Genomic DNA, 23,066 nt, shown 5'->3' on the forward strand with positions numbered 1-23,066 from the left:
AGACAGTTAAAGCACACAGAGTAAAAGCAGACTACACTCAATCTAAACCCAAAATCAACCCAAAATTATCTTCGTGGAGGCTGGGGGAGAAGGGGAAAAAGAGCAAGGATAGGAAAGGATAAGTTGAGTCACAAGGTTCAGAGCAGACCCCCTTGCTCAGCTGGGGCCTGGACATGACCAATGCTTTTATGCCTAAAGGTTTAACAGCAAACCTAACAGCATTTAATTGACAGCTTAAGTTAAACAATCTAACAAAAGATTCAGACGGAGTTTACCACAATGGTAACTAAGTACTTTAGATTGCTCAAAGTGGGACCTCGTTGTTTACAGTGCCCAGGGCACTGGAGCGGTAAAACTACAGTTGCAATGAAAGGAAGTACTGCGTGAGTACATAAATGCTGAACGCATTCCGGTTTGCATTGAAACTAACTTACACGTGTAGCCAAAGGTATAGCTTTATTTTTAATGTATTTACTGTATTGCTTTTGTTAAGCTAAGACAGCTCAATCTGTCACAACACACAAATAACGAGTCATATCCTGCTGAGCTCACAGCAAATACGCAGATTTCATTAGTTCTTATCCACATTTAAATGCCAAACCTTTTTGTATGTACTATTAAGGCCTTATTGGAGAGAGGCAAATTAAAAAGATTATGAATTCATTACTGTAATGCGAGAATGTTACTGTAAAATGACTCCGTTGCGGTTGTTGACACCGTTCTGAGTTTGAAATCCCTAGCAGGCTCTGGGATATTTTTTCAATACGTATGTTTAAAACTCAATCTTTAAAGTCCAATTTCTCGGCCTTGCGGCTGCCCCGCCCCCCCCCCCCCCCCCGCGCCCCGAGGGGCGGGGACTCGGTCACGTGAGGGGCGGGGACTCGGTCACGTGAGGGGCGCGCGGGGCCGGCCCCAGCATGGCTGCGTACCTGCAGTGGCGCCGCTTCGTCTTCTTCGACAGAGAGACGGTGAAGGAGCCGTCGGGGCCGGATGGGGCCGCTTCGAAGCCCTTCGCGCTGCCCCCGGGCATCGCAGTCTGCGACTCGGGTCGGGGAAGCCTCGTGTTCGGAGATATCCTGTGCGGGGCCAGGCGCTGTGGCCTGCGCGGGGTTCGGCCGAGTCGTGGGCGCTGTCTGGCGCGGGCTGGAGGCTGCTCCGGCCTTGGGAATGCGACAGCTTTCCGTTCTCGGCTGGGCTTTGTTTAAAAAAAAAACAAAACCCCAAACCGCCGCTGCATGTGTTGGTGCTCCGGGGTTGCTCTGCCAGGAGTCAGCAAAAAGCATGCAGATTCTTGTATGATCGGAGGTGTGGGTCTTTTTTTTTTCTTTTTTTTTTCCCTTATGTGCCTTAACTGTGATCTAAATATGGAAGGTCAGATTTGGTTTTTGCCTCGCTCCCTTCAACTCAGCAGTTTCCAAGCTTACAAGCTAAGGGTCACACATCTGTACCAGCTGAAGCAGCACAGTATCCTGGTTTCTGTTGGTGAGGATGAAGAGGGTATTAATCCTTTGGTAAGTTAAATGACAAAGAGAGGAAAATGCATTTGTAATACGGGTCATAAAGACTATTGCGATGATCTCAGTTGCCCTTTCTTACCTTAGGTAGCTTGTTCATTCTGGGTGCTATAACATTTTGATGCCAGGTTGTGGCCTTCTAATACCCCATGTTTTGCTTATGCCAGATCATCGTTATTTGTAGGTGAAAGTCTGGAACCTGGAGAAACGAGATGGTGGTAATCCTCTTTGCACACGAATTTTTCCAGCAATACCAGGTAACAAGCCCACGGTTGTATCCTGCCTAACTGTCCACGAGAATCTTAATTTCATGGCTATCGGTAAGTAAAACTGAACTGTAATAGCTTAAGAAAAATATTGCAGTCCTTACTGAGAGGTAAGGAACATGAATAGATAACACAAGAATCAGCATAGAGCGTCCTGATGATCTTTCTTCTCACTCAGTTGTTACATTATTCTCACAGAGATGTTGTGTATCTCATGCTATGGGAGAGCTCAAGAAGACAAATGCGTAAATTTAGCCTGAGTATATAGTTTGCACTAATAACTTTGACACTTGGAAGCACATATTTTTAGTTGATGTCCTCTTTCCCTGCCAGTCGGTAAGGCTGCGTATTTATTGAACTTAGTACTAAATTTAGCTTCTGTTGGTACGGGAAAAAACATGAGTTTTGTGATACCTAATGTTACAGAGATATTTTTTCAAGCATGTTATAGAAACCTTTTTTCAAAGAAAAAAGCAAATTTCCCTTTTTGGATTTAACCGTTCCTTTGTAATGGTTCTTGCTTAACTTCTGACAGAATAACAGCAGTAATGTTGTGAGACTACAAGTGCTCTCAGCTGACTTGGTCCCTACATTGAAATCAAAAAGCTTTCCCTGTGTGTATGGTGGCCTCCAACATTGGAACAACTTACAGGACTGGGGCTGTTGGCAAACTGTGAAAACTGCATATTTTACTCTCTCTTAAAAAATCTCCCTCTGGTCTTTTTTACAGTGTGTAGTGCATTTTGAATAAGCAAGGGACTTGAAATTATAGTTACAGTTGCAGTACGGGAAGGCCATTCGTAAAACAGAATACAGACAGAGTCAAACAAAATTAATCTGCATGTGAAGTTTGTGTGTGGAAAGCAAGTTAACCCTTGCTGAACAGTGCTATCCTGTGTGCATTTGTGTGACAGCTCTGAACTGTAACAAGTGTGGTGGGGGGTGATTTGGCGAAGATTGACTTGATATGAGAACCTGTGGCAATTCCCACTGCTTTATACCATGCTGCTGAGCATGGTGTTGTTGCTGACTGGAGCTTCCCTAAATTATGCTGGATAAAATTTCAGGTGTGTTGTATAAGTAATAGTTTAGTCCATCTGCTTCACCAGGTTTTGCAGATGGAAGCGTTGTACTCACTAAAGGAGACATCACTCGAGATCGGCATAGTAAGACCCAGCTCCTACATGAAGGCAGTTATCCGGTTACTGGCCTTGCTTTTCGACAGTCTGGCAAAACAACACATCTGTTTGTGGTGACCACCGAGAACATCCAGGTGAGAAGCTGGTCGAAAAAAATGCGGCTCTGACTTGCAAATTCGGTTGGCTTCAGAGGCTAGTTCAGAGCGATGCCCAAACCCTTGAGTTTCCTCTGTAGTCTTATATGCTTTCAGTGAAAGACTATCCTCACCTGGAGCTGGACACTCACGGTTGTGGATTGCGCTGTTCATCTCTCAGTGACCCCTCCCAGGATCTCCAGTTCATTGTGGCAGGAAATGAATGTGTGTACCTTTATCAACCAGACGAACGTGGCCCCTGCTTTGCCTTCGAGGGACAAAAGCTGATTGTTCACTGGTATCGGGGGTACCTCATCATTGTCTCCAAGGAGCGAAAGACTTCCCCAAAGTAGGGCTCCTCAAAACAGATGAGTTCTTTTTGCTCATGCAGCTTCATGCTTTTTCTCTTTGTCCTTCTTCCCTGTGAATCTTTGCTCTTGGGGGTGGATTGCAACTTCGTCAGACGCTGTTGAGTTCATCCAGACCCCTATATTGATTAACTTCCACAGCTAGAGTAGCACAGTTAAGCGTGCTGAATGAGTGGGATTTTTTTCCAGTCCTGTGAATTTCTCAGTGTAACAGGATGATGGAGTTTGTGTATAAATACATGGTGGTTTCCCTCTGGGTCCACTTAGTTTAATTGCCTAAATGAACTCTGTTTGTCTGGCTTTCTATACATCCCTAGTTTGAACAGGTATCAAGATTTCAAGTTACGTTCTTTTTGTTTTCTAAAACTTTTGCTCTCCAGGTCAGAATTTGCTGGGAACGAGGCACAGAATTCAGACAAACAAGTCCTGAATATCTATGACTTGTGCAACAAATTCATTGCATACAGCTCAATCTTTGATGATATAGTGGATGTCTTGGCAGAGTGGGGTTCTCTGTATGTAGTGACCAGAGATGGGAAGATCCATGTACTGCAGGAGAAGGATACACAAACCAAACTCGAGGCATGTAACTATGTTTTCTTATTAGTCTCTGCCTTATGTCTGTAAGTTTGTACTGGCTCTGCAGACTGAAAAATTGAACCATTCAGGTAAGTGAGTTACATAATGAGTGACCTAATAGCTTTTCAGCATAACCAGTGTTGTAAGAAAATTGGTGTGTAAAAGCCCAAGCACATGTGTGCACTACGAAGAAGAAACAACTTGTTTCCCAGGTGCATTTTGAACTTGTTTTGTGGGGTAGTATTTCTCTCATACTGCTCTTACCATGTATTTAACAGATGCTGTTCAGAAAGAACTTATTTGAAATGGCCATTAACCTGGCCAAGAGCCACCACTTGGACAGCGATGGTTTGTCAGAGATTTTCCGGCAGTATGGCGATCATCTCTATAACAAGGGAAACCACGATGGAGCCATCCAGCAGTATATCCGGTAGGTGGGGGGTCCTGTGGAGCTGTGATGTTGTAGTACAGATAGGAGCAACATAGGCCTTGATTTCTGTTTCAGCCCAGGAGTAAAAGCAGTCCAAAACAAAAAAACGTATGACTCGAGGTGAAAATTCTACCTGTACAGAGAAAGATGTCAGTGAGACTAAAAGTCTTTGAACAAGTTGCTTGAAAATCGCTCTTTACGCCTTAGGATAAAGTTCTTCTCTTTGATCACATTTTAACATGAAAAATGTAGGCTCATCGGGATGGAGTGGGGCCTGGTGACATCGTTATAAAGAAGGGATCACTCTGTGCAAGACAGATGATGCAATTTGACTATGTATGGCGGTCTTCTTGGAAAGTACTCAAACAGTTCAATGTCAGTTTTAAAACATCTTGAGTTTTTTAAAACTAGAGCTCAGAGCAGCCTTGTTTTGGGGCTTATTGAAAACTTCATGTTCAATTTTTAAAATGCCACAAAGTGTTACATTATTGTGGAGCTGAGGCTTCGGAGTCCCTGGCATCTAGTGAGAGTCAGCACATCTTTTTACCTTTGACTTGATTTAACTGTCACAGTAACTGTGGCTAAACTGCGCCACATGGGCATAAGCATTTAAAATTGAGTTATGTGACTGAAATGAAGGAAAATGTAGCTTTTGTTCCTCCTTCCCAGTTAGTTGTGCTCAGAGCCTAGTCTGTCTTCTCACTGCCACCTTAAAGGAAGATTAAGTCCTCATATGCTATCATGGTTGTCCCAATTGAGGCCTTTGTATCAGTGTATGTGCAGATGGGTGCTCTTACACCGTAACTAGTTGTTGCTTCTGATGCATAGCTGAGCGGTCCCAAGAGGGTTAGTGCCTGCTAAAGTTAAGGCTTCTCTCTGTTTTGTTGTTAATTTCTCCATTTATTTTGACTTCATGAGTATACAATATCTTGTAACATGACTCTTCCCCTCACAGAACTATAGGGAAGCTAGAACCATCTTACGTTATTCGGAAATTCCTGGATGCTCAGCGTATCCACAACCTCACTGCTTATCTACAGATGCTCCATCTGCAGTCCCTGGCCAATGCAGATCATACTACACTTCTGCTGAATTGCTATACCAAACTCAAAGACAGCTCCAAACTGGAAGAGTTCATTAAGGTATTGGGGGCAGGTGGAATCATGCTACATTGTTATGTTATCATAATAATTTAAAAAGGGTAGTGGTGACATTTTAAGTTCCCTCCTGTAGCCTGTAGGACTCTTAAGAGAGCAAATAATGAATTTACCACTCAGTACCGTGGTTTTTGCTCCTTTATTTCCAAGCTCTTGCTTACATTCTCAGTTTGGTTGGTTCGTCATCTGGGTCTGGTGTGTGCTTGCTTCTGCCAGTGCAACTGGCAAGCAAATGAGAAGTGGTTCGACTCCTTCCTTTCTGCACGGGTGATTTTTCCCTTGCATGAGAGGTACCAAGCTGTGCCTGCTCATGTTTTCCTCCTCTTACGTAAATGATTACTGCTTCTGGACTGTTGGAATTTTTCTGAGGGACCATCTTTCTGCTTTTGTTCTCGGAGACAAGTGAGAGTGAGGTCCACTTTGATGTGGAAACGGCTATCAAGGTGCTTCGCCAAGCTGGTTACTACTCCCATGCCGTGTACCTGGCAGAGAAGCACGAGCATCATGAATGGTACCTCAAAATCCAGTTAGAGGACATCAAGGTGAGGAGACATAACTGCATGTGTGTTCTTATCTGGGACAATACCAATTCTCTAGCCTCCTCTTTAGTGAGAATACCATTTCACTGACTTCTTTGCTGAGGATAGCATGCTGATGAGAGCAGCAGCAACAATATTTGTTGCTGTTGGTGTGTTGCCGTTCTGCTTTTGGCTTGTGTGTTAGACTAGGTGTGGAAATCACAAGGTCTTGTTTTCTTTCAGATGTGGCTTTTTTCAGTGCCATTTAAGAGGAGGGAGGGTGGTTAGTTGGGGATTTATCTAAACGTTTCCCCCAGGCTACATCCAGTCTTTTTCCCTGAGGAGGAAAATGAGCAGGAATAGTGAACTAGGTGATAACTCAAAGTAAACAGTATTTGCTGCATACTCACAGCATGTCTTCAATGCTTTCTGGCCTAACATCAAGTTGAGAGCAGAAGCGAATGTCCTGTGATTATTTTGCTGTCTGTCTCCACAGAACTACCAAGAGGCTTTGCACTACATTGGAAAACTGCCCTTTGAACAGGCAGAGAGTAACATGAAGCGGTATGGTAAAATCCTGATGCACCATGTCCCTAATGAGACCACTGAATTGCTGAAGGTCCTTTGCACTGATTACCGGCCCTCGGGAGGTAATGAAGGCCCTGGCATGCTGGAAGGAAAAAAGGTATGGTTTGTGTTGACTGAGAGTTGTTGCTCTCCAGTAGTAACTTTGCAATGAGTGCTTCTGCATGCCTTGTGTTGCCAGCCTGATGTTTTAGTTACAATGAAAATTATACCTAAATATACTCTGCTCAGGTGAGACCCCACCTGTAGTACTGTATCTAGCTCTGGAACCCTTAGCACAGAAAAGACATGGACCTTTTGGAGTGGGTCCAGAGGACGGCTACAAAAATAATCAGAGGGATGGAACACACCTGCTCTGAAGAAGGGCTGAGTGAGCTGGGGTTGGCCAGTGTGGAGAAGGGAAGGCTTCAGGGAGAACTCATTGCAGCCTTTCAGTACTCAAAAGAGTTTTATAAGAAGGATGACGACAAACATTTTTATTGGGCCTGTTGTGATGGTGCAAGAGGTAATGGTTTTTAAGTAAAAGAGGGCAGATTTGGACTAGATAGAAGGAAGGAACTTTTCATAATGAAGGTGGTTGCCCAGAGAAGTGGTAGATGGCCCCATCCCTGGAAACAAATACTCGAGTCAGGTTGGATGAGGACCTGAGCAACCTGATAGAATTGAAGATGTCCCAGCTCATTGCAGGGGTGTTGAACTAGATGACCTTTAAAGTTCCCATCCAACCCAAATTATTCAATGATTCTATGAGAAGCTCCATCCTGGTGTACTGGTAGTCCTAGACACAGGGGACCTATTAAAGCTATTGTTCCGGATTGATCCTTGATGTAGTCGGCCTCCTGTATTGTGCTGTATCTATCCTGTCTGAGACTCTGGAAGTGAACATTCCTCATGGCAGGGAGGAAGCACCGGTATGGCTTAGACTGATGTGGGTGCTTGTCTTTTTCTGACTTTTTTACAGGCTAATTCAGAGGAGTTCATCCCAGTCTTTGCAAACAACTCCCGAGAACTGAAAGCTTTTCTGGAGCACATGACTGAAGTGCAGGCTGACTCTCCACAGGGTGTCTATGACACTTTACTGGAACTTCGATTGCAGAACTGGGCACATGAACAAGATGAGCAGGTTTGAGCTCCTCCAGCATTGTGTTTTGAGGGAGAGATTTGTTGTTTATGAGTAATATTTGTGTTCCTGCAATGCCCTTTCCAGCTGGGCATTGACAACATGAGGCAATACATCTGCTGTGCTGGACAAATAGCACAGAAGTGGGAAAGCAGTTTAGTAGCTGGGGGATTATTCTTTTCAGAATGGCTGAGCCTGTTTTGTTTGAATCTCATTTAAAAACAGATTCCAGACAATACAGCCTCTGTGAGCAGGTGCCTTGCCCACGAAGCTATATCTACTTGTTTGCCTAGATCTGTAAGCATGTTGACTGTTTGGGCAAAGAAAATCATGTCCTGTTTGCTTAAAAGGGTTAAAGAACAAGTACCAAAACTGACCTCTGTGAAAGAGCTGCAAATTGTCAGGTCTTAGTGCAAAATAGTGTGTATGTGGGTGTACCTGTGTTCCTCTTCTTGACCTCTCCCCTTTCTTTGTAGATCAAGGAGAAGTTGCACAATGAAGCCCTCACCCTCCTGAAGAGTGGAAGGTTCAAAACAGTCTTTGATAAGGCCTTGGTCTTATGTCAGATGCACAGTTTCAAGGATGGTGTTCTGTACCTCTATGAGCAGGGCAAACTGTGAGTGTTACTCTTGTCTTTAGAGTCTTGTCCTTCCCCTCTTGCCCCCACTGGAGCGATTTCTGAGCCATAAATGTCTGTACCATCAACAGTAGTGACCTCTTTAGTGTCTCAAGATGGGAACGGTAGATGATTGCTCTGCAGAAATACCTCACTGTTAAAGCAAGGCAGTTATATAGAGTGAAAAAAAGACTTGCCTTTGACTTCTCTGTGAGTCTGGGGATTGCATGGCTGGGTGAAAACCTGAGGTCCCTGTAATAATTCAAAGGGTGAGATGGATCGTTGCAGCTGATGAGTCTTTCTCTCAAAGTTTCCAACAGATCATGCACTACCACATGCAGAATGAGCAGTACAAGAAGGTGATCGAGGTGTGTGAGCTGTATGGAGACCAAGAGGCTTGTCTCTGGGAACAGGCTCTTGGCTACTTTGCGCGGAAGGAGGAGAACTGCAAAGAGTTTATTGCTGCAGTGCTGAAACACATCGAGAACAAGAATCTTATGCCTCCACTGCTTGGTAATGATACGTAATGATGTAATGATACACCCAACCCCCAGCCTCCCCTGCAATAAAACCGCAACCCAAGCGAAAACCAGAAAAACAAACCGCAGAAGACTCCAACCCAGACTAGTTTGTAGTGCTTTCTGTAGATCAGACATTAGAGAGAAGAATCAATGAAATTGGAGCCTACCATTTGAAGTAATAACCTGCTCCATAGGGAAAAGCGATGTCAGTCACAGCTCCCTAGTTAGGAAACAAGATCTGCGATATCAGTGAGATGTCTTGTACATGATGTTTGTTCTGTCAGTGTGGGGCAGTGAAGGGCTTGCTGAAACTCTTGTTGTGCCTTGGTGGAGAACTAGAATCCAATCCACTACTAGATCCTTCCTTTGTCCCTTTTGGTCTGAGCTATCCAGACGTGCTCCCAGTTGCCATTTCTGGAGGATGTCAAACTGAAAGAGAATCTTTTAAGTGAGCTCTTCCAGCTCCATGGGAATGCCAACTGTCTTTGCCTGTAAGCGGCCTTTCCCAGGAAAGCAGTCTGTCCTGGCAGTATAAGCATAGGTGCAGTTTTTGTGCTTGTGTCAGTAAACTAACATCTCAGTTGCTCTCAGTTGTGCAGACGCTGGCTCATAACTCCACAGCCACCCTGTCTGTGATTAAGGATTATCTTGTCAACAAGCTGCAGAAGCAAAGCCGCCAGATAGAGCAGGATGAGCAGAGAATTCAGAAATATCGAGAAGAAACTATGAGGATCCGCCTGGAAATTGAAGAGCTAAAAGCAAGGTGCAGGACTGTGTGCTGTCTTGTCTAGTCCTATACAAGGACAGAACTGCTGTTTTCTTTTAGTAAAGTGTTGTTTGTCTTTCTCATGCTTCTCCATCTCATCACTCTCAGTCCCAAGATTTTTCAGAAGACCAAGTGTAGCATTTGCACCAGTGCATTGGAGCTGCCTTCAGTCCACTTCCTGTGCGGTCATTCCTTTCACCAGCACTGCTTTGAAAGCTACTCTGAGAGTGATTCGGAATGTCCTACTTGCATGCCAGAAAACCGCAAAGTGATGGACATGATCCGAGCCCAGGAGCAGAAGAGAGATCTGCACGACCAGTTTCAGCATCAGGTAGGTTAACATTGCCTATCTTACCAAGCTGAAATAAATAGAGTTTAGATTAATTTACAGACCTGTGGAGGCTGGTAAAGATAGGCAAGGCTTGAAAGTATTTTGTGTAAACAAGGTTATGTTAACTGAATAATGAGGCATTAGACTCTAGGGTGACTGCGTTGTGTAGAGGGCATGAAGAGTCACTGTTGCTCTGCAAAGATGAAAGAGAGAATCTATTCTCACCTGACCCTCAGATGGGTCGAGACCTACTGGTCAGTGTGACAGCTGGTCAACAATTGCATAGAACAAATTAGGAAGAAAGGGAAAAGAATGGCATGAATCGGAATGGGGACAGCACCAAAATGTTGCATCTGCCTTGTGTTCGCCAAGGATGAAGTGATGAGTGTGAGAATGGGACATCAGATGGAAAACGTTAACATATGCGGAAACTAGAGCAATTGAAGCACTCACCTTCCTGCTTAATTCAGTTGCTCCTTACCTCCTTGGTGCGTGGCTCAAATGTGGGGTTGAACCAGGAACTGGAATGGCCAGTGTCAGAAAATCTAGCAGGTTCTTCTGCTACACCCAGCCCTTGCATGGAATCAGCAAGGAGCCAGGGACTGACATGGGCTGCCTTGTCCCCTAAGCCAGAAGCTTGTAAGTGCAGGGGGAGAAAGGAAGGGGGCTAGAGGCAAGAGGCTCTGGAGGCTTTTGCTGATGCTGCCGCTTTATGTCTGGCAGCTCAAGTGTTCAAACGATGGCTTCTCAGTCGTTGCTGACTACTTTGGTCGCGGCGTCTTCAATAAGCTCACCCTGATCACGGACTTGCCCTCGGGAAAGACAGCTACGACCATCGAGGCTGGCCTGCAGCGGGAGCTGCTCATCCACACCAAGCGCAGTACCTGACCCCAGGCCCTGTCTACACGTGCTCTCGTGTTGTACGGGGTCCCCCGCTGTGTCCTTGGCCACCTGTATTTGGCTTCACCCCTTGGCCCCTAATAAACCAGACTGGCCGGGCAGTGCCGCAGCGCGGCCCTCATGGACCGGCCCGGCCGGGCAGCGCGGCCCTCATGGACCGGCCCGGCCGGGCAGCGCGGCCCGCATGGACCGGCCCGGCCGGGCAGCGCGGCCCGCATGGACCGGCCCGGCCGGGCAGCGCGGCCCGCATGGACCGGCCCGGCCGGGCAGCGCGGCCCGCATGGACCGGCCCGGCCGGGCAGCGCGGCCCTCATGGACCGGCCCGGCCGGGCAGCGCGCCGGGAGCGCGGGGCGGCGGGGGCGGGGCGGGGCCGCGGCGGGGGCGGGGCGGGGCCGCGGCGGGGCGGGGGCGGGACGGGGCGGGGCTTTTCCAGCGCCGCGGCTGCTGCGGGCGCGCCGGTGACGCGGTTGGGGCGGCGGGGGCGAGGCCGCCGGTCACGTGGGGGGTGCGGGGCCGCGCGGCGCTGAGGGCCGGTGGTCATGGCGGAGCCGGGGGCGGCAGCCGGGGGCCGGGGGCGAGCGGAGTCCGACGGGGCGGGCGCTGACCCGCTGCTGCCGCGGGGAGAGAACGGCGTGGATGGCAGAGCGGTCCGCGTGGGCACCCGCCGGAGCCAGGTAGGCAGCGGCGGGGCTGGGGCGCGCGGAGTGCTCCCGCCCAGGCACCCGGTTCGTCCCGGCCAGCGCAGGGTCTGCTTGCGTCTCGGGGCTGAGCAAGGGGCTGAGCTTCCTGAGTTAGCGCGTTTCGACTCCTGCCTTGGAACTCCGGGAAGAAGTGTGGAAAGCGCTTCCTTCGGAACCCAGGGGACGATCAGTGCAGGGGCCGGGGGCGACAGCGCGGGTCTCCCGGGGCTGGCTGGGACTGTGCGATTTGCAAGGTGTGTGCAGCTCTTGGAGGGAAAACCCGCCAACGACTGACGGTTGCAGCCCGCTCAAAGGCCAGGGGAGAGACACATCCAGAGATAGAGGAGGTATCTCTTGGCAGCGGGCTACAGCAGGGAGGAGCAGCCTCGCAAAGAGAGATAAGCGACCCTCAGGCCTTTGCGCTGAGATAATCTCGTTCCTTTCGGTAGCACGTTTTAGGAAGAATTCCGTGCTGTCCCAAAGGCATTTTATGTAGACATCAGGACAAGGGAGATAGCCGTGCATGTGTGCTACCCCATGTAGTAACCTGAGGCTTTTGGGGCACTTTACAAAGGGAGGCAGCTACTTACATTCATTATATTTGTAGGGAACCGCAGTACTGAGAACTACGTTAATTACCAAAGGGTCCTGAGCCCTTCGCGGGGAGACAAGCTGAAACTCATCTGTAGTTGCTCGAGTCTGCCGCTGCTTGCATGTGCGGAAAGATGAGACACTAGCGATTGTATTTTACTTGCTTCTGGTTTTCTTATGCAATAGAATGTTCTTCATGCAGTTTACTGCTTTGAGATTTGTTTTTTGCTGTACGCGATGATGTAAGCTGTTACTTGTGTGTGTTTGTAGAACCTCTAACTAGGTCTTTGTTCTTACATAGGATAAGTAACTTGTATTTGACACTAACTGTGGACTTTTCCACCAGTTCAGTGAAATCCTACTGGATTCTCCCAAAGCTTGCAGTATTGGTAAAATTCATACTCTTAGAGAAAGCAGGAGGCTTTAGCCCTAACCTTAAGCCTAGCCCAGTGTGCAATATGACTTGTTCTTTCATCACTGAGCAACAGAATAATGGTTTTGTGTACTTTTCTGCCTACTTGCTGATGAGCAGTCCTTATTCAGCAGTCGTGTTCCACATACATGAAACCAAGAAGTGGCAGCATGCGAATCATGATCTGTAGGCTTCTGTTGTAGTCACTCTCCCTAACTGATAAATTCATTGCAGTGTTTCATCAGTGGTTGCATCACAGCAGTGCTGAACATGGGGAAGATGTTGTGGCACTTAAGGCAATAAAAGAAGTTCTTCAGTGAAGTGCTCTGGTCATTATAGGAGTTCACACAGTTCAAGGAGTTTCTACCTATGAGTGATTTTACTCGAGGCAACCTGCTTCTAATGCTTTTCATTTAGAGAGAATGTATTGGTCATGCGTGCCTGGCTGTTGAAGAATGGCAAAGCCTCCTTAGCTACTGTACGGACAATGTGCTCTTTCTTTAGGACTTTGTTTTCTGCTTCCTTGTAGCTGGCCCGGATTCAGACTGATAGTGTAGTTATGATGCTCCGTGAGCTATACCCCGACCTCTGCTTTGAGATTGGTAAGTTTTTTTTTGAATGTTGCCCTGGGGTAGATGGCAGCAGGAGCCAGTGGGTTATCTTTGTGTGCAAGAGGTGTGTGTACCGTCAGGAGGAGGAGGTCTGTCTAAGTTTATCTAAGAGTGCCATCTGAATTCAGTTCAGCTGTGTGGCTGAGCAACTGCTGCTGCTGGTTTCTTCTAGGGGAGAAAGATGGATTTCATAAGCTCTTAAAGATTTAGGTGCTGAGTAGTGCAATGGAGTTGGTATGGAGTTGGTGTTGTGTTTGCTCCATTTGCAAACCTGGTATTTTGGCTGCACCCCACTGAGCATTAGGGGCATTTTCTGGTCGGGGGCTCAAGGCTTTCAACAGGAATAATGGAAGCTCAACCTTGCACTGAAGAGAACTCCTTTATATGTGTTCACTGGCACTCCAGAGACAGACTGTGGCAGGTTCCATTGGGCCAGCTCTTCCCCAAACCTGCCCTCTTTCCCCTTCCTTTGTTTTTAAGGACAGTGAAAGAAGTCTCAATTTCACTTGTTTTCAGTGCAGTGAATTTCTAGAAGTGAGCTGCTCTTGCACTGAGCTTGAGTCAGTCTTCACGCAGTAGTGTGTGACTGCTCGTGGCATTTTGCATAGCTATTTTCAGCCTAAGCCCAGTGCTTTTGTCAAGCCTCATGTTTTACCTGTACTGTCTCTGAGCAGTGGCCATGTCAACAACTGGGGACAAGATCTTGGATACAGCGCTTTCCAAGGTAAAGGATCTGTTCTTCCTTTATTCAATAACTAATTGTATTTATGTTATATTGGCAGATGCTTCTTTTGTGATTCATGTTCTTCCATTTATGTGTAGATTGGAGAGAAGAGCCTCTTCACCAAAGAGTTGGAAAATGCACTTGAAAGAAATGAGTAAGATCTTATTGTTTTGTCTTTCTGCTTGGCATTTGGTGCTTTTTGGATGTATGTAGCTTGCTGCATAGGTTGTCTACTTCCCTTCAGTCCTGGTACCTCTCAGGCTAAAAAAATCCTTTGATTACTGTCCTTTTTTTCCACATTTTTCTCTCTACCCTGGGCTTAGGCCATGTATTTTGAAGTGGAGTTGTTGCGTCACTTGGTCTGCCCCAGTTGGGTTTTCTTCTGTAATTTGTGTATTACATGCTGTGATACACAGGGAGGATGTAATCTCATATGATTCCTGCTTATGAATATATTTTTTAAAAAATACTTTGCTGGTTGGTGGTAATGTATTGCTAAACAGATTTATTGGCATCATGTTAACATTTAGAAACATATGCAAGCTAAATGTGCAGGAGAATTTGGCGTGGGCAAATTGTGCTGTGTTCTGTGCAACTTCTCCCTACAAAAAACCTTGGTTCAGGTACCTGAGCAGAGAGAGATTAGTGCTGGTTTTGTGGGTTTGAGGTGTTGGGGGATCTTTGTTGTTACTTAATCTCTCTTCTCAATATTCTGAGGAGGGTTTCAGTGGTGCCTAAGTTAAAGTATGTTTAAAAACAAAGGTATTCTTCTGCATCTCTGTCACATAGCTAAATCATACTACCTTTTCAGTGAAGTTGGTGAAAAAATATTGGCGACTCAAGTGTTTACAGTTATGCTTGATTCCTGTGTGACAAAGCAAGGTAGCCTGTAGTTTGGCTCACTGTTAGTTTTAAGTTTGAAGCATAATACCAACCCACATACCAATGCATTTTGGTATGGTGAGTCTCTCTGTGTGAACATCTCCAGCATCTTCCCCTCATTCAAATTTATTGTTAAGTGCCTTTCGTCACTGGGTAGGGGGAAAAGAGAGAGAAAGGTGAAGTAGCTTTTTTGGAGTAACACGAAAACTCTACAGTAATCCTGTCTATGAAATCCTGAAATTCTTCTCTCTTCTCCACATTAATTCCCAGAATGGGTTCAAACTTTTCTGTAGGTGACCTGCAGGTCTCTGGTAGATTGCCACAGGAGCTCAACCACCTGTTTTCTCATTACTGTCATCTAATTTTTAGAGTTGACCTTGTGGTTCACTCCTTGAAGGACCTGCCAACTTCTCTTCCTCCTGGTTTTACCATCGGCGCTGTCTGCAAGTAAGTGTGGACACGAGGCTTGGCTCTCTGAGGGTCTTGCATTTTATAGTGTTGATGAAGGAGAGCAAAGCCAACATAGGTCCTTTTAGGTGTTCAAAGTTTCCTGTGATTAATCTCCAAAACAGCAAAGCTCTAGTGGAATACTAGAGCTGCCCTGGTGTTCCGTAGCTAGCAGGTGTGCTGGAAATTCTTGCTCTTACAGTGATGATGGAGTGTTTTGGAGCCAGAGGCAGTTCTTCCAGGAAATAGTAGCAGAACCGTTGAGCTTAACAGCCTCGCTTTAAATGATGTGTCAGGCATTCTGCACTTGCATTGTTTTGCAGAAGGGAAAACCCACTTGACGCTGTTGTCTTTCATCCCAAGAACTGCGGAAAAACACTGAGCCTCCTTCCTGAAAAGAGGTGAGTGGGAGAAGAAGGGGAAGACAGGTGTAAAAACAGAAGGGGTCAGTTGGTTGATACTTTCAAGTCAGTCAGTTCCTTGCTTTATCCTGTAGTGGTTTTTACACTGCCTTTTGTGAGCATTTCACAGACATTAACCTGGACCCACTTTCTGGAAAGAGTAACACTGTCTCAGGGGAGTGCTGCATGCTGAGTGAGGTTCATTTCTCAAGCCACCCTTGAGTGGCAGTGCTTTCTCAAGTTAGAACCTTTCTTGCCACGATCTCTTGAGTGAATTCCTTCTCCTTTGTATTGTGCCTTCTGCTGGGGAATGCATACAATGTAGACAAGGTGTCTGGTGCAGGATTTTGGCTTTTGTGGACCTGAACTGTGCTTTTGTTCTAACTCAGCCAGTTCTGATTTCTTCCTTGTTGTTTGGCATTACTTTCTTGTGGTTTCTCCGTTTTTAATTACCTGTCTTTTCATAGAGGTTATTGGAATCTTTTGTCTGAGACAGATGAGTGAAATTACTGAGATTAAGGTAGCTATTAGAAATTATTTTTTTATATGTTAAAGTGAAAGAAATAAACTAGCTGTGACACAAAGACTTGAGCTTCTGTGCATCTGGATAGCAGGAAAATCACGTCTGGTGTAGGTTTCAGGTTATCAAGAGGAGGAAGCAGAAGGACACATACTGATTTCATCAGCCTCATGACCAGTGACAGGACTTAAGGAAACTGCATGAAGCTGCATCAGGGGGGGTTTAGGTTGGATATCAGGGAAAGGTTCATCGCCCAGAGAGAGGTTCAGCACTGGAACAGGCTCCCAAGGGAAGTGGTCACGGCACCAAGCCTGACAGAGCTCAAGGAATGCTTGGAAAATGCTCTCGGGCACATGGTAGGATTCTTGGGTTGTCCTGCACAGGGCCAGGAGTTGGAACTCGATGATCCTGAAGGGTCCCTTCCAAATCAGCGTACAATATAATTCTATGACGAGAAGTGAACAGCATGTATCTCGAGAAAGGAAATGCTCACTGCCCAGACTCGCAGTTTTCTGTGGTTTCCAGTGATATACTCCAAGGTCTTCTGCTTACTATATTTCTGTCTTTGATGAAGTTCCTCCATTTTAGTCACTTCATCACTTAGTTGTCTGGCTTTGTGTCTTGGGGTGATTTTATGGTGATGCTTTATTCCGTCTGCTTTATGCCCAGGAAACACTTGCTGTAGCTTTAAGATGGACCCGTAGAGTGGGGTGGGGAGCCTTGGGCTCCTGCTCGGGCTCTGTTCAATCTCTCTCTGGGTGCTCGGGACAGAGTGGATCGGGACACTACATTGTTCCTTTTGTTGGATTGGGTTTTTGGCTAGCGTGAAGCAAAAAGGTTTTTTCCCCCTTCCTTCCCCTAGCCTCGAGGCTGTACTGGGACTCCTCTTGGCGGTTTGGGTTTTTTTGGTTTTTTGGGTTTTTTTCCTTGAATTCTTTCGGCTTGGCTTGGTTTTTTTCTTTTTGGCCTGTTCGGGGAGCCGGTGGGACTGCCCCGAACCCGAGACCTCGGAGGAGCTCAACCAACACAAGAAAAGGACATTAAAATCCACCAACTTCAGCTGCTGCAAGGAGAAGACCCACGCCAGAAATCCGGCAGGTTCCCAGCTGCTGTGAACTCTTTGCTCCTCCCGCCTCCAGAGCCAAAAGAAGGGCACTCGCCGTCTTTGCCCCTTGGCCACGCGGCGAGGGGGTGGGGGTGTGAGGTTCAAATTTTTTTGCTTTTTGGGTTTTTTTCTTTCGCTTTTAGAGGAAACGCTTATTCCAGGGTGTTTTCTCCTGAAATTTGTCTCCAAAACTGAGACACTTTGTCCGGTTCATTTTGGTGCAGCAGAGTCTTTTTTTCTGTGATAAATGCTGTCTTTCAGTGAGGTTTCATCAATCCTTGATGGTGGCAAGGGGCTGCTCTCCAGAAGCATATCCTGTAAATTGGCTCCTTGGGGGTTGCTTCAGACACGCTTTATGCTAAACTGCACAGAGTGGTTTTCTTTCTGCTAAGGAGATACAAATCACTGGTGGGTTTTTAGATCTTCATGTCAATTAAAACATAAAAGTTACCGTTTGTTTCCTTGAGATTTCTGTCATGTACCTGGCTGGAGGTAATTGTTAGGAGTGTGCTGGATTTCAGTGATCATATTTTTCCCTGCAGTGTGATTGGAACCAGTTCACTTCGGAGAGCAGCTCAGCTCAAGAAGAAATTCCCTCATTTAGAATTCAGGGATATTGTATCCTTTCCTAGCAAGCTGTGGGAGCTGGGTAAAGCTGCGAACAGGAAAGTATACCTTTGTGGAAAATCTAGATTCAAGGCTGTTTGTACCACCTGACTTACAAGAACAAACTGCTTCCTCAAAGGCTGCTCTCCTCTCCCCTGTTCTGAGGGGTATGTACCACTGCAGACATCCTGTCCTCTGCTTCCTCTGAGGCTGTGAAGAAGCAGAGGGCCTTGGTCTAGCTAAGGTTCAGCATACTGATGTATATACTGTACTGGTGAGTTGTATGTTATGCAGTGTTTGAAAAACTGCATGACGGTGCTTCCCATGTGTTTGTCAAGGGCATGTGACCAAATGTTGTTGGGTTCCCAGTAACCCTGGGTGCGGTTTGGACCACTACATCCGATCTGGGTGGCTGAACTACTGAGAAAAGGCATTTTTACTCCAGTTGTAGGAGCAGAGTTCTTTGCAGTGCAGGAGGAGTTGGGTGTTAATAGTGTACTTAGATGGCACGCATATCTTTGTAGACTCAGTGCTTGAAGTAATATTCCATAATACTTGGCAAAATTCTATCTTAGGAAACAATTGTCCATATTTAACACTTCTTTCAGGATGGTACTGACATTCTCATTTGGAGACTGTTGGATTTTGTACAGTCTGTAAAGACTCAGGTGGTTGTAGGACTGTTTGCCTGCTGTTTCTATGCTTCCTTAATCATTTCTACAGAGAGGAAACTTAAATACCCGTTTAAAGAAGCTAGATGAGAAGGAAGACTTCAGTGCCATTGTCCTCGCTGCTGCTGGGCTGAAGAGAATGGGCTGGGAAGATCGCATTGGCCAGGTGAGGCTCAGCAAAGCCAAAAATACCATTCTCTGCTGAGCTATCAACTGTTTGCCTTTCAGACCTTGTGGCTGTGTCCGAGATAAGCATGCAGTCTGCTGACTCCATTGCCATGTTAGCTTTTATTTGAGGCACTTCAGGAAGGAGTGGTTGGGTTTTTTGGTTGCTTGCTTTTTTTCTTCATACAGAAATTTTTCATGTTCAGCTTTCCATGGTTCAGTAACAGTTTGTAATCTGACCAACACAGCATTTGTGTCTAGCAACGCAGCAGTGCTCAAGACTGAGATTTTAGCGATTAGCTAATTCACAAAGTGTTACACTCCAGTTGATGAAAAGTGCATTATCTCACTTTAGTGGTGGAAACACTGAGGCATGGGAAGGGAGAGGTGATATTTCTTTGGTCTGACATGAAATCAGTCGGTATTAGAGATGGGAATCTGGCTCTTGTTTCCTATATTCTGGACAGTGCAACTTGAGTTAACTCTTGATTTTACTTTCTTCCAGCTCCTAGGCCCTGAAGATTGTCTGTATGCTGTTGGACAGGTACTTTACAACTTTTGATCCTTAAGCCATGCCTAAAGGGCACTGAAAGCCAGCAGCAGTACAATATATCTGAGTAGTTAACTGTGCTGAAGACTTCTCATGTCTTGGTTACCAGAAAAGTACTTTGATCTCTTTTTGTCGGCTGTTACACTGTTTTAGGCACAGCTTGTTAGAAGAATGGGAGTCTGCTCTTCTACCCAGTGTGGTAGGGGCTGATTTCTATCAGTAACAGAAAAACAGTATATGGGAAAGGTAATGTGTGCATAGCTACAGTGGGGCAACGTGGCAGACATGGGGCAGGTTCTGGCAGGGTCGGTATTATGCTGCACCAGGGTAACTGCAAAGCCACGGCCGTGTCTTTGCTGTGTGATGCTCCCTTCTTTGTGCACAGTGTCCTGACTCCTGCAGGGTGAAGCTGAAACACCTGTCTTGGAGCACATTCTTAGTGCTCCTGTTTTTAGGTGGGCAGTCTGTTCCAGTCCATGCTGGCTGCATGGCTGAGTTTATGCAAGATTGCCCTGCTAGTATCAAACTTACTAAACCAGAGCTGGTGATCTGTTAGTGTTTGCAAGTGATGAATCTGCACACTCAGTCTGAAAAAGGGATTTTGATCATGCATGGATCAGGGACCGTGCCGAGTTCTAGAATGGTTTGAGGTGGCACCATGACCTTTAACACTTGGGCTGAGTAAGTCCTGATCTTCTGTTTATAGCAGCTACTGTAGGATGACTCTGCAGCCAGTGGAGTGTATTGTAATTCATTTCTGTAAACATCGCTCCCTTAGTGAAAAGGGTCTGAGCCTCTGAGTTCTGTTTCAATTAAATCAATCAATGCTGAGCGCACATGCAGATGTAGGAAGTTGAAAAAATGTTACATTTTGTTGTGTATTTCTTCTCCTAGGGTGCCTTAGCAGTGGAAGTTCGTGCCAAAGACCAAGAGATACTGAATATGGTATCTGCCCTGCATGATGCAGACACTGTGTTGTGCTGCATTGCTGAGAGAGCGTTTATGAAGCGTTTGGTAGGTCTGGCCTCCTTGCTCTGCCTGCAGCAGTAAATACTGATCTGCTAGTTGACTTGATGCCATAATATGGAAAATCTGTTACATTTCTCTAAAACTGCAAAGGAGAGTACTTCTGAATAGAAAAAGGCCTGAAGAGTGATGGGCAGGGTTGTGTGCAGCCTAAACTTTTCAGGGGCCTCTGCTTTGAATGTGTTAGGTAGGAGCCTCAGTCTCAGCTGCTTTGTGTTTTAGGAGGGTGGATGTAGCGTCCCTGTTGCTGTCAACACCCTGCTGAAGGATGGCCAGGTGAGGAGTACTTTGTATTTTTCATGGATTATTTCTGAAAACCTATTCCAATGTGTGCATGTTCCCTGATATTTTCCTGAAGATAATTTCAGCAGGCATCTTTATAGCCAGTTTGGGCAGATAGTTTCCTGACTTGACCCTCCTGTGTTTGTGTCCAAAGCAGGAGTACAAGAATGGGTCCAGCTACTGAAGCTGTCTTTCAGAAAATTCCCTTATAATACATTCCAGATTCCTCCCTCCACCCTCGCTGCTTATTTAGTGTTGTCCTGAGATCTGAAAATATTGCTTCTGACCCTACCAAGCCTGTTTTTAGACAATGGAGTGTGATTAAGGAGGTGGAAAAGTAGAAAAAAGTTCAGCCTTGTCCTTGAAGAGTCACATCTTCCCTAACAGGGATTATTATGCTTGTATTGTACTGGTATTCATCTGATCCCACTGCATGACAGCCTTTCCCTCCAGACTTTGTATATTGGGTGGGTTTTTTTAAAGAGGGGGTAGTTGGCTGTTTGTTTGTTTGTTTATGTGGTATTAATCCATTCTGTATATTTTTCCTAGTTGTATTTGACAGGAGCAGTCTACAGCTTGGATGGATCTGATAGCCTGAAGGAGACCATGCAGACCAGTGTTACTTATCCCCATCAGGTACATGAACCGTGGTGGCTTCAAAATTCAAACCTGAAGCTAAATGACAAAATCCAGGCCTTTAGAAATAGATTATGTTTGGTCTGGTTTCTTGTAACAGCACACTGTTCTTGAGGCCTCAGACTAGATTTTACCCTGTTTCATGGGTGTCTTAATTCCTTGCTCACTATTTTCCTGATGCTTTACTTTGAGCTGTTTCTATCTGCAGAATGAAGATGGACCGAATGATGATGTGCAGCATGTCGGCATCACGGCCAAGAATGTTCCTGGTCAGGCCCAGGAAGCTGCAGAGAACCTGGGTGTTGAACTAGCTAGTTTACTTCTGAGCAAGGGAGCAAAGCATATCCTCAGTGTGGCAAGGCAGCTCAATGATGCCCGCTGAGCCTGGGGTGTGGCCAGCAGGAGAGCTACAACTTTAGCTACAAGTCTCTGCAGGTACATCACGATCCTGACGATCCTCTGGAGGGATTTATTTCTATATTCACACCAGTCTTACCTGACGTTTGGGTGCAATAAACCTGAAACATTAAGTCAACTAAGTTGAGTAGTTTCTGCTCTTCAGAGTTTTCATCCCTCTCCACATTTCTCTGAATTGTTAAGTGTCTCTTAGAAGTATTGTCAGCAATTTTTGCCATTCCCCCCCCAGGCCAAGCCCCTTCTGTGGAGTCCCCCCATCGGCAGTAGCTGTATATAAGGAAAAATTAAAAATAAAATAAAAGTCTTTTAAGTGTTCAATTCCATTTAGGAGCAAAGTGCCTTGTAGAAACACTGAAGCGGCAACGTCTTGGGGTTGCTGTTCTGTAAATAAAGCAGTTTTATTTTCTAGGCAACGTGCACTGAATGGAACAGAGGTAAAGTGAGAGGTAAATTACGGGTCCTTATCGAGTAGCTCTCGCATTGAGTTTTTGACCGGCCTTGGGCCGGTCCCTGTTCCTCCTCCCCCGCCGCAGCCACGGCCGCCGGCCACACCTCTCGTCCCCTTCCCTCCTCCTCCATGGATCGCAGCTCTCCGGAAGAGAGAAGGGCCCGTACTCGGCTTCTGCGTCCCTTCCTGCCACCGGCACCGGTGTTCCTGGCCGGCAGCACGGGCTGGGTGTGAGGCAGCCGCCGCCCTGCGCGATGGTAACGATGTTTAACAGCTTGTTCAGCTGCTCGTCGTTTCGTAGTGCTAGCACTATGGGACGGGGCTTGATGAGCCTTTTCTTGCTCTCGCGTGCCACGTCGCTAGCCAGGTCCAGGATCTCAGGTACTCGAGCACGGCGGGCAGGTACGCGGGAGCGGCCGCCACCCGCTCCGTAAAATGCCCCCGCCTCAGTAGCCGGTGAAGCCGCCCTACCGGGAACTGCAGCCTAGCCCGGGGCGAGCGAGACTTAGCCTTAACACGGGCCTTAGCACCGCTCTTGCCACGGCCGGACATCGTTCCGCTGCAGAGCTGGCCCTTGCTGTGGCCGCCGGGGGGAAGAGGGGCTGGGCAGGCCGTGCTTGTAATTTTTTATAACCTCCCGCCACGCAGGCTCCAGCTCACTGCACGGCGTCACCGCCCCTTGTTCCTGGAAGGCGTCTGCCGGAAGAAGCTTTTTGCTGACTGGTCGCCAATCAGAAAGCGAGGAGCCAAATTTCAACAATGCCGAAGCTGTTGGTATGTTCTGTCGCCGGCCCTCGGCGAGCAAGCGCGATTGCGGCCTCGCCCCCGCCTCCGCTCGTCCCGGCTCCCAGAGCTGCGCCTGCTTCCATCCAGAGGGAGGCAAAGGGGCTCTCGGGATACCTGAGCGGTATCCTTGTCTGTAGAGGCATCTGCCTTAGGGTGGCACA

General features: G+C 46.7%; 2 protein-coding genes across 3 annotated transcripts; both read left to right on the top strand.

Annotated features, from left to right (window-relative positions):
- The first annotated feature begins 906 nt into the window (after window positions 1-906).
- On the top strand, window positions 907-11,045 carry VPS11 (VPS11 core subunit of CORVET and HOPS complexes). The gene is made up of 16 exons (XM_082296872.1): window positions 907-1,071; window positions 1,363-1,511; window positions 1,699-1,834; window positions 2,890-3,053; window positions 3,155-3,402; window positions 3,802-4,003; window positions 4,279-4,430; window positions 5,386-5,572; window positions 5,986-6,129; window positions 6,602-6,790; window positions 7,652-7,813; window positions 8,287-8,426; window positions 8,737-8,939; window positions 9,539-9,710; window positions 9,822-10,044; window positions 10,768-11,045. The coding sequence occupies exons 1-16, from the start codon at window positions 918-920 to the stop codon at window positions 10,930-10,932; spliced, it is 2,790 nt and encodes a 929-aa protein (XP_082152998.1). The 5' UTR covers window positions 907-917; the 3' UTR covers window positions 10,933-11,045.
- Window positions 11,046-11,525: 480 nt separating this feature from the next.
- HMBS (hydroxymethylbilane synthase) lies at window positions 11,526-21,789 on the top strand. Of its 2 annotated transcripts, none has more exons than XM_082297102.1 (13): window positions 11,526-11,619; window positions 13,158-13,230; window positions 13,914-13,963; window positions 14,062-14,117; window positions 15,215-15,292; window positions 15,616-15,693; window positions 17,861-17,936; window positions 18,648-18,761; window positions 19,266-19,304; window positions 20,205-20,324; window positions 20,559-20,612; window positions 21,168-21,254; window positions 21,463-21,789. In XM_082297102.1, exons 2-13 carry the CDS (start codon window positions 13,188-13,190, stop codon window positions 21,634-21,636), a joined length of 969 nt encoding a protein of 322 aa, XP_082153228.1. In that variant the 5' UTR covers window positions 11,526-11,619; window positions 13,158-13,187; the 3' UTR covers window positions 21,637-21,789. The 2 variants fall into 2 exon arrangements, with proteins under 2 accessions (XP_082153228.1, XP_082153229.1); XM_082297103.1 differs by having other exon boundaries at window positions 11,544-11,619; window positions 13,911-13,963.
- The last annotated feature ends 1,277 nt before the right edge of the window (window positions 21,790-23,066 follow it).

Source organism: Coloeus monedula (genome assembly GCF_965178545.1).
Source record: "Coloeus monedula genome assembly, chromosome: 25".
Taxonomy (NCBI): domain Eukaryota; kingdom Metazoa; phylum Chordata; class Aves; order Passeriformes; family Corvidae; genus Coloeus; species Coloeus monedula.

Excerpts from the sequence above, each read along its gene's own strand:
- HMBS (XM_082297103.1), top strand. The coding sequence starts at position 13,188 with ATGATGCTCCGTGAGCTATACCCCGACCTCTGCTTTGAGATTG. Across the intron at positions 13,964-14,061 it reads TGGATACAGCGCTTTCCAAG|ATTGGAGAGAAGAGCCTCTT; the intron begins GTAAAGGATCTG and ends ATTTATGTGTAG. Across the intron at positions 18,762-19,265 it reads GGGAAGATCGCATTGGCCAG|CTCCTAGGCCCTGAAGATTG; the intron begins GTGAGGCTCAGC and ends ACTTTCTTCCAG.
- VPS11 (XM_082296872.1), top strand. The coding sequence starts at position 918 with ATGGCTGCGTACCTGCAGTGGCGCCGCTTCGTCTTCTTCGACAGAGAG. Across the intron at positions 1,072-1,362 it reads GGGAAGCCTCGTGTTCGGAG|ATATGGAAGGTCAGATTTGG; the intron begins ATATCCTGTGCG and ends ACTGTGATCTAA. Across the intron at positions 6,791-7,651 it reads GCATGCTGGAAGGAAAAAAG|GCTAATTCAGAGGAGTTCAT; the intron begins GTATGGTTTGTG and ends ACTTTTTTACAG.